The sequence below is a fragment of the Micropterus salmoides genome, unplaced genomic scaffold, assembly GCF_014851395.1.
Source record: "Micropterus salmoides isolate LMB-PRFRI ecotype aquatic unplaced genomic scaffold, ASM1485139v1 Ms_hic_scaffold_5, whole genome shotgun sequence".
NCBI classification, from domain to species: Eukaryota; Metazoa; Chordata; class Actinopteri; order Centrarchiformes; family Centrarchidae; genus Micropterus; species Micropterus salmoides.
In genome coordinates this window covers 8,476,327-8,493,836 of record NW_024044237.1, presented here as the reverse complement: position 1 = coordinate 8,493,836, position 17,510 = coordinate 8,476,327, and the positions used below count along the sequence as shown (strand labels likewise).

The following is a 17,510-nucleotide window of genomic DNA, read 5'->3' as shown; positions in this document are numbered from 1 at the left end:
TGCCACATTTGGTGTCCTGTGAAGACATCAGAGTGGTAACGCTGCAATGCTCACGCCCACTCCCGCTTGAGACTCAACCCACCGTGTGTGGAACACATGTCACACTGGATCAACGCACAATCTTTGTAATGACTAATGTTAATCTTTTACATGTATAATACTTAATTTTAGTCAATCTTGTAGTTTCAAAGTCCATGATAAGAAATTCAAAACCGTCATCAACTTTTTGTTCGCAATTTATTGCTTATATAAACGCTCTCTAAACAATTTTTGGTAAAAATAAAATCTATCAATAACAATCATAAATAAAATCATCACAATGACTTTTACATAACATTATATTGCACAATTATAAGCCTTAACAAGAATCACAGAACACAAGTGTTGCTCAGGTTGTGTGTAGGAGGAATGTTCAGAGGTCATCGACACATACTGGTTGCCTTTAGAGGGCAACAGGAAATCTGAACTTCAACTGTCTTTGCTGCATTTAATTGAGGTCTTTAGATTATCAGCTCTACAAATTAATAACCAAACAATCAAGTTGTTCACGTTCATGATCTGTTACTCTGCCGTGTAATCTATAGACCGCCATGATTTATGCAGTAATAAAACATTTAATTTCAATTTGTTGTGGTACAAGTCTGATGTTTCTGTGCTATTGAAATAAGAAAACTACAGAAGTGGGTCACATAATGTCAAAAATACAATTTGTTCTTGAGTGAATGTGGACTTTTCAGTACAAACATGACTGGTGTAGTTAGACTGCTGCCTAAATAGGAAGAAGTCGGACTCTATGTGGTTTCTCCCCGTTCAGATGTTCAGATCTGTACCACAACAAAGTCAAACCACTTTCAGTCTGGTGTCAGCCCGGCTTTTCATCATTTCACAGCAAAGTTCTACCAACAGAATCAGCATGTGTCCCAGCTGTGACCAACACGGCTGCTTTCTGTCTGAGGTTTCCCGAAAAGGCCGTGTCCCTGTCTAGCTTGGCAGTTTATGATTGGTCAGCTACAGAGAGGCCTTAAAGATCCAAAGACTGTGTGTGTAAAGTGATACAAGTGTGTTCAGATGCTGTCCACCTCCGCGCTGAGTTCAGGGCTTACTTCCTTGAGTAACATTTCCATCAATACCTAAGGGAGGGAGACAGTGAGACAAATTAATTATTATAATAATAAAAACCAGTTTTATGACAAATACAGTGTTTGACATAATATGTATCATTCTTACATAGAGAAGATGTTTGTTGGCACTAGCCTCCTGCAGGGCATTGAAGATCTTGATGATTCCGTAGCGGGCGTTCTGCTGGCCAACTAGATTTGCTAGTGCATCTGATAAAAAAGATCATATTAAAACAAAATAATGAGGTCAGATGAGTCACGTTTCCGGTGTTGATAAGTTTAAGATCAGCAGGTCATGTTAACATGGGTTTCAGTTTCTACCTGGGATATTGTCAAGTAGTTTCTGTTGAGCCCGTTCCTTAGTTTCATTGCGTTCAGTGTCCGTTCGGACCTTGACGTGTGGCGCCAACTTCCCGTTAGGCCAGAAGGTGTCCCTGAACACACTGATGTAACATACCAACATCTGTTCACAGAAGATCCAGTTTACTGTGTCCCGGATCTGTCTGAAATAAGAGCATTGAAGATGTTAGCCTCGCGCCGGATCTCAGAAAGAAAAAAAAAAAAAAACACACAAACACCAACAGGCTCAGGAGATCCAGTGTCAAACAGGTCAATAAAACAATACCAGGATTTTGAAACTTTATTTGTCATTCAAAACTATATGGAACAAAACAACAATCCATTGCAGTGGCTCCTAATTAAAAGTAAGTAAAAAATACTGTTGAAAAGAATAGAAAAAAACCACACAGTGCAGCATAAGTACTTAAAAGGTCAAATAAAAGTAAAGCTATAAAAACAGATGTATATAAGAGTAGTATATAAATATATATATATGTACAAGGAAATATAAATATATTGAACCTTTTGATGCCTTTAAGTGTAATTTCTCATGTGCTATAACTGGTTGGCTGTTTGTTACCTGCAGTAACATTACCATAACAACTGATCTAAAGTCAACGGTCAGTTTGTTACTCAAATAAAGTGGCCAGAGGTACTGTGAACAAATGGAACAAAGTCAACTTTATAGCTTATTGTAAGACAGCTCTTTGTAGGTTGCATTCAAATTATTTGTTGTTAGTTGCTGAAACTTGATTTTCCTTTTTAAATGTGACAGCCCCACAAAGGAATGTTTAATTAAAATCCCAACTTGCTAGAACTTACTTGTTGATAGTTCGTCCAAATGTCACCTGGACTAGTGCAATTAGAGTCTTCCTCACCCACTTAAACACTGAGCAGACAGACGACAGTGAGCGAAGGAAACAGATCAGATGAATTCACTCAGATGCAGTTAGAATTGCAAATTGCAGAAAATGCAACAGTGATTAGGAAGACAACAGAGTGCTACTCACTTCCTCTGAGCTCAAGATCTCTCCTATGAGCATAAAGCAGGGTTCAGCCAGGGCGTCTCTCCGCCCGTCTACCTCATCACCGTAGTCTGACAAGTCACTGTCATCATCAGCCTCCTCCTATAAACAGAAATTACACACGGCACACACAATCCAAATGAGGATGCACGGCAGCTCGAGTGACGGTCCACAACTTCCTGTTGCTTTCCTAGTTGCAAATGAAGCTGTACCTCAGTATGGGAGAAGAAATCTCCAGGCAGCCTCTCCAGGAAGGAGGCCAGAGAGAAAGAGGACTTCTTCTGGATTGACATCACCTTCATACATTGAAAAAGATATTGTCACTATACAATATTTAACCACTCAGGAAGGAATTTCAAAGCCTCAACTTCTAACACTGAATGAACAAACAAAGCTTGTTATTGCAGTTGTAATTCAAGCACAAAACAGGACAAATCATACGTTGCAGTCCTGTCTTATTTGAAATGCAAGTATGAAAAATTGGTTACCTTGAGGTGCTCTGGAGACGGGCTGAGGAACGCATAGAGAGCCTCTGACTGGCACAGTCGTTCATCGGTCAGCAGACGCTACAAACACACACAGGGCTGAAGTTATCATGGTGGTCATCATAAATTAAAAGAGGCAATGTGAGCATAGGGCTGGTTGTTGTTCTTAATGCAGTGGTTCCCAACTTTTCTGTCAGACCTATTTCAACCATTTCCCCATTACTTTTAGCTCTGCTTGCTTAATGACCAGTTTTCATGCACTCTTAATCACAACATGGTGTTGAAGTGTTGTAGCTGAATCAATATGTATTTTTTTTTTATATCAAAATGTATTTTTATTTTTTCAAACTAGCTGAATTATTCCACCAGAACATCTGCTTTAGTGTATTAAAATGTGTGTGGCTTTATGTTCAAGTTAACAAGGCTTTATTTGTAAGTGTAAAGAGAAGCACTATTAAATCTGTTACAGCAGACAGGGGAAAAGGCACGAAGCACCAAAGTTTTGCTCTTCTCAAGTTAATAGCAATTTCAGTAAAGTAGTACCCTTACAGTGTGAAATGTTTCCATATTTACCTGGAGGAAGGCATTGAGCTGTGTTTTGCTCTTGTCTAAGAATTTCTGGTCGATGGATTTGAAGGGAAGTTTACTGAGTGACGGTAACTGGAGCTTCTTCAACGATGGAAAACACTGAGAAAGAAAGACGCACAGTGATTGAAATGTGATTTCACAGTGATGAGAGACTTACCACATTAGTGCCAAAACTGAAGTAGTTTGTATTACATTTCCATATGGTTACCTTCATTTTAGATAATATAGTATAGTGTATTAACAGTTCAGTTCAATGGGGCTTTATTGGCATGGGAAACAAGACATTTTCATTGACAAAGCAAGTGTGAAATAATAACAACTACATAAACAAAAGAATTGTGCTATTAAAAGATATATAGACAAGTAAAATAAGATAATAAATAAATATTAATAAATGTAGAATATTTATACACAATGTTTACTGACTTACTCTAATGCGGAGGTGGGTGAAACAACAGAACAAGCAAGGCAACAGTTAGTTTAACTATAAAGCACAGAAATAGCTACTTCCTAAAGAAAAGCCTATTCATTCACATGCAGGTTTGGCGTTACCTCAGTGAGCTTGCGGTGCAACATCTGGAATTCAGTCAGTTTCCTCTGGACGCTCCAGCGACTGTTGGCCGTCTCCTCTCCTTCTACCAGGCTAACACACACGCTGTAACAAGCTACGGTCTCGCCACCTTCCTCTGTAGCCTGGAATACACACACACAAATGTCTAAATGACTACATAATTAACATTAGCTTCATGCTCCAGATCTGTTGACAACAACCATGAATGCATCTACATCACATAACGCCTGCCCAAACAGGTGTAACAAGGATAGTAAATGAGCACTTTTCTCCACAATGCATTTCTTGGGCCATAAAATCATCCGAGTTAGCAAGTCACATGGAAATATTAATTCACTCCTTTAGGATGCTTTACACTTTAATTGTATGTATTTTCTCCTCTGCCAAAAAGCATGTCGATGCCAAGTCAAAAGGAATGTCACCAGAGGACTCCAGTCGCTCAGGTTCTCCACTGGAAATCAGCCAGCTAGTTATGACTAGCTTGTTTCTTCAGCATTAGTAGAACAGGCTGTTTATTGTTTGTGAAAAAAATGAAAAAAAAACACATTACCTCAGCAGTAGTAATAATAGCTCTCCAGTGGCCCAGGTTTTCACACCACCAGTCAGTCCTGGTGATGTGTTGCTGGAGTTCACCGTGTTCTTTCTCCATGGCTCCTATCTCTTCCTTTAGTTTGCTCACTATCTGCAAACACACAGGGACAGACTCTCACTAGCATGCAAATCGTAGTTCAATGAAGACATTACATTAGTGACGTGTGGCGGTTTTCAGGTCAAAGAATGTTTTTAACCCTCTTCAAAAATGCGTGTTATGAGTGTTGTGGATATTCTATCACATTACTGACATTCAAAGTGTACAAATGCCCAAGAGGCTTTTAAGTAAAGCAGATCAGCTAAAATGGCTCTTTATTAGAAGCCTAATTGTCACTTTCTACCTCAAACCACTGAGTTAACATCTCGACACTGCAGAATTCAGGGCATTGTGCTTTACGGGTCTGCATGTGCACACACTAATTCTGATCTTGTGTTTGATGCTATCCTGCTGTGGCCTTCTGCAGTGAATACTCATTTGACGCCAGGGTGTGTTTTGTCACATTTTCTTGTATTTTGTTACCTTCTTATCTGGTTTGGGTGCATTCTGGATGGAGCCAAGGGCCTGTCGCTTGTACTCCAGCTTGTCGTAGAGTTGGCGGAGTTTCGTAGCAGCATAGCTGGCCTGCTCATTGATTCCTTTACTGCCTTCGTCACCGACCTCCTCTCCTGCGTCTAGACCCTGACACTACAGAATAAAAATATACATTTTTATGAAAATGGATAGCAATAGCAGAGGTATACAAATGTACAAATGATAAATTTGAGTATCTTAACACATGAGCATTTTATCAACGTTGTGCATGTCTGACCCCTTCCTCCTTTTCCTCAGTGCTACATTGTGATTGGCTATGGGGCTCGTCTCGTCTGATCAGCTTATCGTAGAGGTCAGAAACCAGGAAGGAGGGGTAGTACCGCTCTCTCATCGTCTCAGCCACCTAGAGGTTGTTTGAGAGCAGCAGAAGATGCGTTATTGTCATTGTAGAACAACTTTGACACTGTGGAACATGAACATGCCAGAGTCACATACACAACAGTGTTGTTAATAAGCAAAGCTCCAAGTCCCTTTTCTTTGTTTAGTAGCCATGTGCCACCAGTTCTTGTGACAGAAATTCTCCAATGTGTCTGCAGTCAGTTAATAGCGAAAACAGCAGTTACCTGTTCCTGTAGTCTAACAAAGACTTGTGTTCCTCTGTTCCCCACCAGACTCTGTTGGATCTCCTTAAGAAGAAACTTCTCCACCGGAATCTCCCGGCTCTCCACAAAAAACTTCTGGTAGATTTCTCCTACGATTTGGGGCACCTCGTTCTGTCGTACACACACATATTAATAAACAAAAAAACAATTACTCATGTTCTTTTTTTTACACCGCATTGATGTGCTTCACTGCTACTATCCAATATTCATATCCGAGTTTAAACGGCCGACACGATCTGTATTCTGATGAAGAAAAGTACCAATATTTTGCAACACCCAGGCCCAGCACTAGTACAGCTCACTACTTCAGGTAGTAGAAAAACATTGTCACTCAGTGTCTATCACTGTTCCCCTAATAGCATATATTATAAGCAGTGTTGAGCTAATCCCTCTGGAATGTGTGTACACGTTACCTTGTTGGCAGTTTTCAGAGTTTCCACCAGTTCCCAGAAGCTTATCAGTGCTCTCTTATCAACTCTCTCCATGTAAACTCGGAAATGCTCCCGGTAACCTGGATTACACATGATGTCTTCAAACTGGAGAATCTGGATGTGAGAGCGGGGAGAGAGAAAATGACAAAACATAATATTCTAAAAAACAAAATAACACTCAAAGATTCTCATTTTCTATTATTTGGCAACTTGACACAGGTTTCAGAAGCTTCTTTTCAATCAAACACCACACCAGCTTTATCACAGTCCACATTATCAGAGTCTTACCTTCTGACTTTGAGGATCATCGCTGTCATCAGCCCCTCCGTCCTCATTGTTCTCGTAGTTTGGTCCACCGAGGAGGCGGATCCGCTTCTCACATTGTTTCTTAGCAACAGTCAGCTGATTGATATATCGTTTCATATCTCTGGCCCTGAGCAGGTCTGCCTTCATGGCTGCTGACTCTTTACCTTTTCGCTCTAAGAGAGAGTGAGAGCAGCGGTTGAAAGAAACGTGTGAGCCAGAATGGTCACACAATAAGACACAATAGCATGATTAGCCGATTTGGAGCCACTGAACCATCAAGATAAAGTTGTTAGACATTGTTAGCTTTGTGTTACAAATACTGTAGGCAAGTTGTGTAAAGCTGATGCTCAGAGAATGAATGTAAATCTCAATGAGTAAGTAAAGAAAATAATACTGTAATAGAAAAACATCATTTGTGAACAAGAAACAAGATAAGTGTGACCGAGGGTGAAGTTATAGATACCTATGTAGAACAATTCATTTATCAGGTCTTAGTTTGCTATTAGCCATGCTAGCAGCATGTCTTGGGCAAAATTTGATAGATGTTCATGGTTCCCTGGATGCTGACTCCTACTGACTTTGGTGATCCCCTGAACTTTGTTTTAACCCTAATCCATCAGGAATCGCTTTTAGCTCTTGTTACATGTCACTTGAACCTTAACTCTCCCATTCAGTTTGCATTGTCAATTCTCGGTGTTCCACCTACTTTCACATGAGGGTAAACTCGCAAGTGATTGACACAAGTAAAGGCCACATCAGACCTTCCCACCCAGCTCTATATAAGGGACCTTCAGAGTTGTTGCAGTAACGTGGAGTAAGTTAATGGAGTTCTGTATTCACTTAATACTTAAGTATTTATAAGTATTGTGGTCCTATAACCGCTACTTCCCTACATGGTGTTAATAGGGCTGAACGATTAATTGCATTTGCGATATTATCGCAATATGATAAAACTAAAGTTTCTAATGGCAAAGGCTGCGATTACTCTCTGGTCACATGACACGCAAGAGTAAAGCAGTCTGCATAAGAAGCATCGACTTCACACGTTATTCTGTACCTTGACTTGTACAATGGCCTTAAGCTCGAGAGAAGCTGACACTGCAGAAACTTTAGTGTCAAACAGGGAATAAAAGTAGCAACCACCACCCGCGGGTAAATTGGTGGAGGTGGTTGAAAATCTTCAGGCCATCCGCCGCTTTGGCGAACAGGAAAAATGCACAACAGAAAGACACGTGTAGTAAGGTAAGCGTATTGTGGCGATGGGCGCCTGCGTTACACAAATAGCCACCAGTCAGCTCAGGAAATATCTGTGAAACGGCGTTGCTGCTTACCAGCATCTGAGGCTTCGGGGGAGAGGGGGACTCCGGCGTTGTCGGAGAACTACTAAGCTTGTCTATTAAACACGAGAGGCATCACTTGGTTTTATTTTCGTTGGCCAACTTTGGAATTGAACCTCAGACTGAGTATTTTGTTTTGTTTGCTTACTGGGATACAGAAAAGCAGGTTTTTGATGAGAGATAAGACTTGTGGAGATTTGAACTGAGATAAGGACTTATTAAGTGTGGGTTTTGTATTGAGCACTTACTGGTGTTATCATATTATTTAATGCCATGACTCTAATTATCTTTCTCATATTTTTATAATTTGATATTTCTTCTCCACAATTGCTCATAGTAATAATTCATGCAACACATAAGTTCATCATAACACAGGCCTGGCCTACAGGATCTAATATTGTGTTGGTCATACTATACACTGATTTATTGTTTGTCCGTTTTGAATAATACAGAAGGTAAAGAGCTTAAAAATGAATTGCATATTAAATTGCAATATTGGTTAAAAAAAACACAATTAGATTATTTTCCAAGAGCGTTCAGCCCTCATGGTATACTAGCTATTTGGTTGCAATGATATATATTTCCCTGTTGCTTTTATGTTTTATGTAAAGCACTTTGAATTACATTGTTGTTGAAATGTGCTATACAAATAAACTTGCCTTGCCTAACCTTAAATTCCCACATTTTCTATGTGGTTGTTTTTGGCCTTTCTGTAATATGGTGAACTGTAGTGTCTCTGTACCTTTCTGCTTCTTGAGCTGAGGCAGGCTGCTGATGGTGGTGGCATGAATAATCTCTACCACTATCTGATACCTGCAAAGAGAGACCAAGATGTTAAATCAGGAATCAATCAATGAAACCAAAATGGGCTGTCTTAGGGTGAATAAGCAGAATACTACAGAAGTAAACAAGATATAATTACATTTGGCATGACACAGTGGTAAGACTTTACATTTAAAGCATGTAAACATTTACTGAATTAATAAAATACACCAGCAACAAGTCAGTGTTGAGCCGTTATTCCTCAAACAAGACAATATTTAGATCCAATATAATGCAGCAGAGACACTGTCTGTTCCCATGGTAACCCAACAGCAGCAAACAGACAGAGTGTCAACACCATCTGGTTAACATGTTTGTGTATATACACAGTATACTTCATTTAAGGACGTACAGGATAGTCTCTGTTTATTAAGGCAGTGCAGGCGTATAGGTCTGTGTGTGCGTGCATGTGCGTGCGCTTTTAGGGTCGTGCCTGAGTTGTTTGAGGAAATTGACATCAGCTGAAGTTGATATGAGTTTGATGAAGTCTTCGTAGGAGGCAGCGTAGGTGTAGGCTTTCTTCTGCTGCTCAGCCTGCTGCTCCCTCTGCTCCAGCTGAGACAACAGCATCCGGTTTATGGAGTCTGGGTCGCTCAGCACCTCGACCAAAGGCTTCAACACTGGAGCACACAGACACATACCAATCAAAAAAGGTATTAAGATAAACGCAGAAATTGACTAATACCTGTTAATTGAGTCTGAGCAGCTGGATAGATATTTAACAGATTTCATTGGGGTCAGAATTTCTGAATTTTCCCAGGAAAATCTACTGTAAGGAACACTTTGGAATGAGAAAGGGATCAATTGATGGTGTAATAAAGCAGCTGTACATGTGACTTGCTAATTCAAAAAAGTAGATTTAGTGTTATGTTACACTTTAAGCCTTCAGAGGGCCAACTTGTGTAGAAAATGCAGTTCTACAGACAGAACAGCAGCTAGATATCAAGGTAATGCATGCTACTCCCATAATGTAATAAAGAATTACTGCAGGGGAGTCGTTTTATTTCATCTGTTATTATTCGTAGCAGGAAAAGCACAGGTGGAATTAACAACACTAACAATGTTGGTTGCATTCATTTTAGGCTTTCCAGTTCCAGCTCCCTGTATTGTATGTGCTAGCTCTCTGGCAGGTTTCAATGGAACATGTCAATGAAACCATCATTAACAGTTATTAGTTCCAGCTGAGCTCCTCGTGCTCTGACAAGTCACAGTGACTGCTGGGAAAAAAAGGTCTATTACTGACATAGCAGACACAATACTACTATACAGGAGGAAAGGACACGGACACACACACGGACACACACACACACACACACACACACACACACACACACACACACACACACACACACACACACACACACACACACACACACACACACACACACAGATAACATAAGTGGTTTTCTGAAAGGTCTGATCAAAGTATCATACATATTCTGTCTCATATCTTCTCTAGAGAGCACAGAGGTTTCATTTATAGCAAGTGAGCCTCTTAACAATGGCTTCAGTTGTTACAGTCGACATTTACCTTCATCACAAAATAGCTGCAAGCATCACAGTGTTTTCGATGTCCACTTTTCCATCTGCCATTGTCAACCGTTAAATGGTAACAATAGACCTTTGTCACCGCAGACATTATCACTTGTCCTAGAAGGTGCAATTAAAAACATTCGATGGCTCCATCCCCATTAGTGTCCACAAAAGCCATGCCAGAAGGACCTAAACAGAATGCAGCCAGTAATAATGCTATTATTATTTGATCTTATGGCTTTTTCAAACTATAGGAACATTTTTGTTATTGTTTAATTTATTTTATCTGGTTTGTATTTTTTATTTTGGAATTTATTTACTTGTATTATTTTTTTTACTGTAAATTTATTTAAATAAAGTTAATATTAGTAATGTTAATTACACCGGTGCTTCTCCTGCTGCTATCAATATGTCTACTGTGAAACAGGTTTACTAACACCTCCTGTGCAAATTATGATTGATCTCAAATTAACCAGTCCATTTCTTTATTTCCCCACCACTAAACTCTGATGACTACAGTGCTGCAAGAACAAAGGATGTCTGGCTTTAGAGTTTGTGTTTACCAGCTGACCCCAAATACAGGTACAATTCAGCATCTAATACAGTACCTGTACGTACACACACACACAATCACAGTACCTTTAGTCGTGATGACTTCTGTGAGGCAGCAGCGTAGTGTGTGTGACTTGGCGTCCTTGTGTGGTAGCAGACATAGCAGCAGTATTCTGGCTACACAGCGGAGGAACGCCAGCTCCGATTCTGGACTGACCAAACAGGGATGGAGAGGAAACGGCCGGGCACACTCCTCTGGTCTGGACACACACATGAAAGAGCCGCGGATTAGCAGTGAGACATAAACAGAAAGAGACAGAGTGAATTTGAAATGCTATTCTGGCAGAGCTAGATGTCGGATCATATTATGCGAGATGTGGCTTCATTGACAGCACGAACACCGCCATTGTTATTCATACTTCAGCTGTGTTGCATTTTCTTCTAAAACTTGACTGAACAAGACAGACTGCTGCTCTGCTGCTAGTTTGTTCCTAAGCTACTAAAGACAAGGGAGGCTAGACATCTCAGTGGTGTGATCAAATCATAAGTCTCGCCTGACTTGGCAGGATAATGAAACCAGACTACGTGTGAACCATCACTCTCTCTCTGTAAGTGCACAAGGCAGACGCTGCCTGGAGATGAAGGAAGTCATTGTGGATTATTTTAATGTTCTATATACTGGACTGAACTGCCGTAATTTCACACCATATGCAAACATAAAACGACGGGTATGGACACTGGACTGGACTGGACTGGACTGGTCTGGTTGGTGGGGGTGACACATAGATAAGATGATTGCCTTTGGTGTGGGAGACCCGGGTTCGATTCCCACTGTGAGACATTCACCATTGTGTCCCTGAGCAAGACACTTAACCCCTCATTGCTCCAGAGGCGTGCAACCTCTGATATGTATAGCAATTGTAAGTTGCTTTGGATAAAAGCGTCAGCTAAATGAAAACATGTAAATGGTGGGCAGGGAATTCTTATACGCTGATATTATCTGTTGGCTGTGCAATGGAAGCTGTGCTGTATATATGGTTTATATGATTTCTGGGTTATGAACACCCGAGCATTTAATAAGCTAATGCAACTTTAACCATTTACAATCATGGGTATTTGTGTACCTTGCAGATGCAGCCTTCAGGTCAGTGAAGTGTGTGTGTAGGATTCGGATGGTGTCATAACACACCACATTGACGAGGTCAATCTCAGCAAGCCTGGATCGCAACTGCCCAATCATCTGCCACCAATCCTCTGACAGCATGGAGTACAACTGACCCTCATCATGACTCAAAGGGATGTACCAGGATAGGATGTAGTCTCGGTACGCGTAGTCAAACACTGGGGAAAGACAGTGAGAGAGAGAATTGGAATATCATTAAATATCAGAAAATAAATACTGTAAGTACAGCTGCAGCAAATGACCATCATTTTGTGCACCAACAAGTGTTGCTGATCGATGCCAGTCCACTTTGTCCGCTGAGATTTCAAGAAGAAGAGCTGTCCATTAACGCTGTGTTACTAATTCACATTTGCTTTGAAGGAAAGAGTATGGTACTTCCCCCTCTTTGTGACATAACTAAAGTAAAACTTCATGACTGTTTGTACATTTTTTCTTCATGAAAGATGTAAATCAAATTAATTTTTCCTTTTCTGATCCATTTCACTTTAGCTTTTCCACTGTAAGCACTTCAAGGGATCTTAACATCTTTACTCTTCACAAGGACAGCACAAGATCAGACAGTAGTACTGCACATGACAGTAGGGTTACAGCAAGTCTAGGGAGTTTTAATTATTCTGACCTGAGCTACAGCTGTCACAGGTTTACTGTATATATTGTCACCATGTACACTATGCGGCCAGTATAACATGTGGCAGACGTACCTTCTTCTTTCACACAAAAACAGCTTTGGCAGATAAATTGATGCCACGTTCTCCATTTCTCTACATAGTGTTTTCTCCTCCTCTCATAGTCCAAATACAGGCAGGTTAGGTGAGTTTGTGACTGTATTGTAGGTGAGAACGCATTTGTCTGTCTGTATGAGTTAGTCCTGTGATAGACTGGCGATTGGCGAAGGTGTGTAGCCTCCAGCCACCATGACCGAGGTGGTGAAAAGGACCAGTGGTTTGGAAATCGTGTACATTAGTCCCAATAATTAAAAAAAAATAAAAATTAACTTGGAAGGCATTGGTACTGATGGGAAAAACTGTAAAAGTATTATTTAAGTGTTTTTATGTATTTTCTTATGTGCGATTCTTAGCAAAATAAGCTAATAAATATAGATCCACCGGGCCGCTAATGCCCTGAACTTCACAGAGCTGGGCACTAACACAAAACTGATACAGAAACGCTGTTCATCAAAATAATCTGACCCAGCAGGTCTTGACTGCGAACCTAATAACGTCATCGTAAACTCAAACCACACTATTTCAAAACACACACAGATGAGCATGTGCAAACACACGCCCTTGGTGTAAATCCTGGAACCATCTGTTACTTGGCAGCCAGGCATCCAGTTCTACTGACTGTGCCTCTGTGTGTGTGTGTGTGTGTGTGTGTGTGTGTGTGTGTGTGTGTGTGTGTGTGTGTGTGACATTATGACCAGGACGTTCGACTGTTGGGAGTGGGAGGGGTCACTGACAGGCCATTGTGACAATGTGACAGAAAAGTCAGTCAGCACTTTTCTCAAAAACAGAAGTATTTCCATGATGAATCTCCCAATGATCCAAATCAGCCAACCAACACACACCAAGTGGAGACTGATTTCTGAGGGAGTAAACTGCGTTGTGTGAAGTGAAGAAAACATTTTTCTCTAAATTGCGTGCTCTATAGTGAGGACTTGTAATTTTGGACACCTATTTGTAATCATTTTGCATCAACACTGTCACACTGTAGTAGTGATGCCCAACTGTAATTCACACATTTGTTGACTTAAAGGCAAGCATTGGGGTGTGCCATATCATATTGTCCGTGATAATAGTGTGGTGATAATGTGATAAAGATTGCAAATATTTTGATAGGTTGAATTATTTATGTCATGACTATATGCAGTACAGCTGCAACAGGCAAAATTCATGCTGCTGCCGCAAGCATATTTGATGCAGGGCACCAAAAATACCTTGCAATAACATGATATTATTCTGAGGCAAAATCCACTGAGGGAATTTTAGGAGCATTACAAAATATATACATTTTATATTTAGAAATCAGACACTCAAATAAAATGGCAGAAGGGAACTACAGTGCACTGTATTTAAGAAGCGCATTCAGACACAACTTTGTTGATACATTCAAAGACAAATCACTGTTTACAATAATGCAAATAAAGGTGAAAATGCATGTTTTTATCCTATACATTTGATAGTGTAAGCTGTAAACATCTGTCATGTGGTCCAATTTAAGAACCCCGAATTATTGATGCACTATGATCTTTACGCTTGCTGTGTAAAGAAAAAGAAACGCTTCAAAACAGCAAACAAAACACTTAAAAAAACTGCTGGCTGATGCGGCCTAGAGAGCCTCAGTGGAAGTGATGTGCATGTTTTGCAGTTTCTAAAAGCATGAACGTGGACATAAGATGCTCATAAAACAACTTTGGAAAATATCTTAGGTGACCCATTACCTTCCTTCAGAGCTTTGTCCACGTTGTGCGACACCACCACCCTCTTGCTCTGGTTTGACTCCTGAAGTGGCACCAAAAAACGGGCCTGAAAAACAACAAGTGTATCAGATCACACCCCTTCATTTCCCATCACAGATGGCGGGGACGACAGCATGAAATCAGGAAATATTGGGCAACAACAGGAAACGAAGGAAGAGGAGATTGAGAGCTGTGCCTCCAACAAGCCTAAAATTGTCACAAACAAGGCAGCGCACATTTTTCACAGCTCATACAACATGTCGACCAGACAAATGCTTGTGACAATAGTCCTCCACTGTCGGCATCAATAAGTCATCAGTGCACCGCAGCAAACAAACACTACTGAAAGGCAGGCAGCCGCTGGGCTGTGGCAGCCTGTTAAAGCAAACCAAGAGCCAATCGCTTTCCTTGCAGAATAAATCACCCTATATGCGTGTGTGTCTAAATCCAGCAGCATGACTGTGCCTCATCTATTATTGAACAACACAGTGAAGATCAGGAGGGTGGGCGGGGAGAGAAGATGGGAGAGTGATGGGGAGGGGAATAATTGAGGAGGTGTGGGGGATGCAGGGGACAGTTGGGGATGCAAAAATGAGAAACATCAAATGTAGACGTGCTCAACCTTTTTTGAGATTTGGCTGTTAGGTGTGTACCCCCAGTCTACTGGAATAAATGTTAGATCTGACAGAGTGTCATTAGATACCAGTAGAATTTGGCAGTGTTTCTGTCTATCAGTGCATTCCAGCTGTTGGTTATAATTCAGTAGAGTGTTGTTCTTATGTAATTTCATACAGGACTGGCAGAGTGTGTGCATGCTGCCAAAGGTGCACAATATGAGAGGGATGAGTTTAAACTAGAAGAAAGCAGTCTCTTACCATGAGCTTGTTGAAGAACTCCAGCCGGACAGTCGACTGCCTCCTGTGTCTGTGAAAGCTGTTGACTTTGAGAGGACTCTTCCTGACTAGCAGGACAAAGCTGCCGGCCAGGAAACAAAGCAGGGCGAAGGACACATAGATGAACAACTTCAAGAAGAAAGAGGTGAGAGTCAGGCCTCCACAAGCCAGGTTGAACACTACTGCTGCCACCACGCCCAGGCAGAAAGCCGGGACGAACCGGAAAGAGGAGCCGACAGAAGAGGCGTGGGTGGCAGACATGGGCCCCTCTTCTCCTCCGATGCTGCTACTCCCTCGAGCCAGGGGTGTAGTGGTAGTTGAGGGGGTGGGCATACTGCGACCCCACCATCCATACACGCGTAACTGCTAGTTAGACTGAAAAGTTGGTCCGCAAGTCTATATACCAAGTCAGAGAGGTAGGTGTACTGTGTATACTCGTGTATACCCTCAACTACAGCACTGTCTCCAAGACGAGGCATTCCCGCTCTGACATCTCCTCTCCGACCCGCACCGCTATGTTTCCCACGCTCCTAGCATCGGCCCGCCCGGCGGCCACAGGCACGGAGCCCCGCCAGCTTATTCATCCAGAACACGACCCTCCGGACAACGGAACACGCCGCCGAGCTTGTCCTGGAATTAGTGATAGGAGCTGACAGCCGCCCAGAAAGCAGACGGAGGGAGACCCGCGGTGATGGGAGGGATGGAGGAACATCCGCCGTCACCTTGGAGACAAATAGGTGAAAGGGTAGCTTAGCTAACCTACAGGGCTAACAGGAAGCTAAACTAGGAGGCCAAAAGAAGTTAGTGTACCCTTCTTTAAAACATGAAAATGCATTAATTGCACAGTAAGAGTCAGCAATAATCTCGAATTACTGTATGGTTTGGCTGCTATGACAACTGCATTATCGACTAGCTAGCTAACTAGCTTATTTGCTAAGAAACGTTAACCCATTCAACGTCAGCTACTGTTAGCTTCCTTAACTTACCTTTTAAAATAAAAAAGGTAACAACGCTACATTCTCGCTTTGCTCTCTGTAAAAGAACGCATCGGGTGCTTTGCAATGGCGAACTAAAAGTCTTGGAAACACCACGCCGAAATATGTCAGGTCCAAAATCCCCGACAGATGAAAACAAGCGACTGTTATTTACCTCGAGCTCCAGCTGACTGACAATCTCTTTGAAAGTGAGAGGGTGGCAGCCAATCAGCGCTTGTGTTCGCCGCGGTGGGTGCGCCTGTTTTAGTAAGCGCGGCAACCCGAGTGGACGGAGTGCTTTGTTTGGACGCTGGTGTGGATGCACTGGGAAAAATATGAACCAACTGGGCAGCCACAGATTGTAATCAAACACACAAGGTGATAAAGGATTTGTTTGACGATTGATTTTTCTTTGAGAGACTGGTTTAAATGGCTGCCTGGAAATATAAAATATCTGCTTTCCGTTTGTGGTGTCATAAATGTTTAATAGCTAAACAATGTGAAATGATGTCACTCTGGACATCTACTGGATATTGTTTCTTGTTCACTTTATCTCTATTTTTGTAAAAAAATAAATAATAATAATAAAAAAAAATTCATATTCAAATAAAATAAAAATAAAAATTATTAAAGTAGAAAACCTGTGACTGACAGAAAAATGATTGGCCATTACTAATCCACAAAGACTTGATGTTCATAAAGGAAACTATATGAATGAAACTGTTTTTTCTTCATCTCCTAATCTATGAATTTATAATCAAATGTATTAATAGCAGCATATTACTTTTCAGTAGATTAAACATTACGACAGATAAATCCAATTTTTAATGTTCATTTTGGATTACTGACATGCATGGATTTGCAAAAACAAATGTATATGCATTACTTAGTGTGGCTCTGCTCTACATTTAGCCAATGTAGTAGGCCCTACTCTTCAAATATTAAATTATTCGAGCATTACATCCCGTCTCTGAATGAGCTTTCTGGGACACTGACACATGAGTAGCACATTAAGTGTGCAAAAGCCTTTAAAATATAGATATCCTTGACTGTGTAATTGTTACAATTGGTGAGGTATAAAAGGTGATCATGCAAGAATATGAAATAATT

The 17,510-nt window shown here is 41.0% G+C and overlaps 1 protein-coding gene and 1 long non-coding RNA gene across 2 annotated transcripts; one reads left to right on the top strand and one right to left on the bottom strand.

Annotated features, from left to right (window-relative positions):
- Positions 1-220: 220 nt before the first annotated feature.
- snx25 (sorting nexin 25) lies at positions 221-16,391 on the bottom strand. The gene is given in 22 exon segments (XM_038698879.1): positions 221-1,130; positions 1,228-1,328; positions 1,440-1,621; positions 2,280-2,346; positions 2,468-2,482; positions 2,485-2,584; positions 2,695-2,778; positions 2,971-3,048; positions 3,541-3,654; positions 4,108-4,248; positions 4,677-4,808; positions 5,238-5,402; positions 5,527-5,652; positions 5,873-6,022; positions 6,325-6,456; positions 6,631-6,821; positions 8,728-8,798; positions 9,241-9,427; positions 10,980-11,152; positions 12,017-12,233; positions 14,516-14,600; positions 15,409-16,391. Coding segments are annotated over 22 exon segments (2,928 nt in total). The 5' UTR covers positions 15,760-16,391; the 3' UTR covers positions 221-1,064.
- Positions 9,397-12,157, top strand: LOC119888342. The gene is made up of 3 exons (XR_005441880.1): positions 9,397-9,460; positions 10,860-10,922; positions 12,024-12,157. It is a non-coding gene; the product is annotated as an uncharacterized LOC119888342 (long non-coding RNA).
- Positions 16,392-17,510: the final 1,119 nt, after the last annotated feature.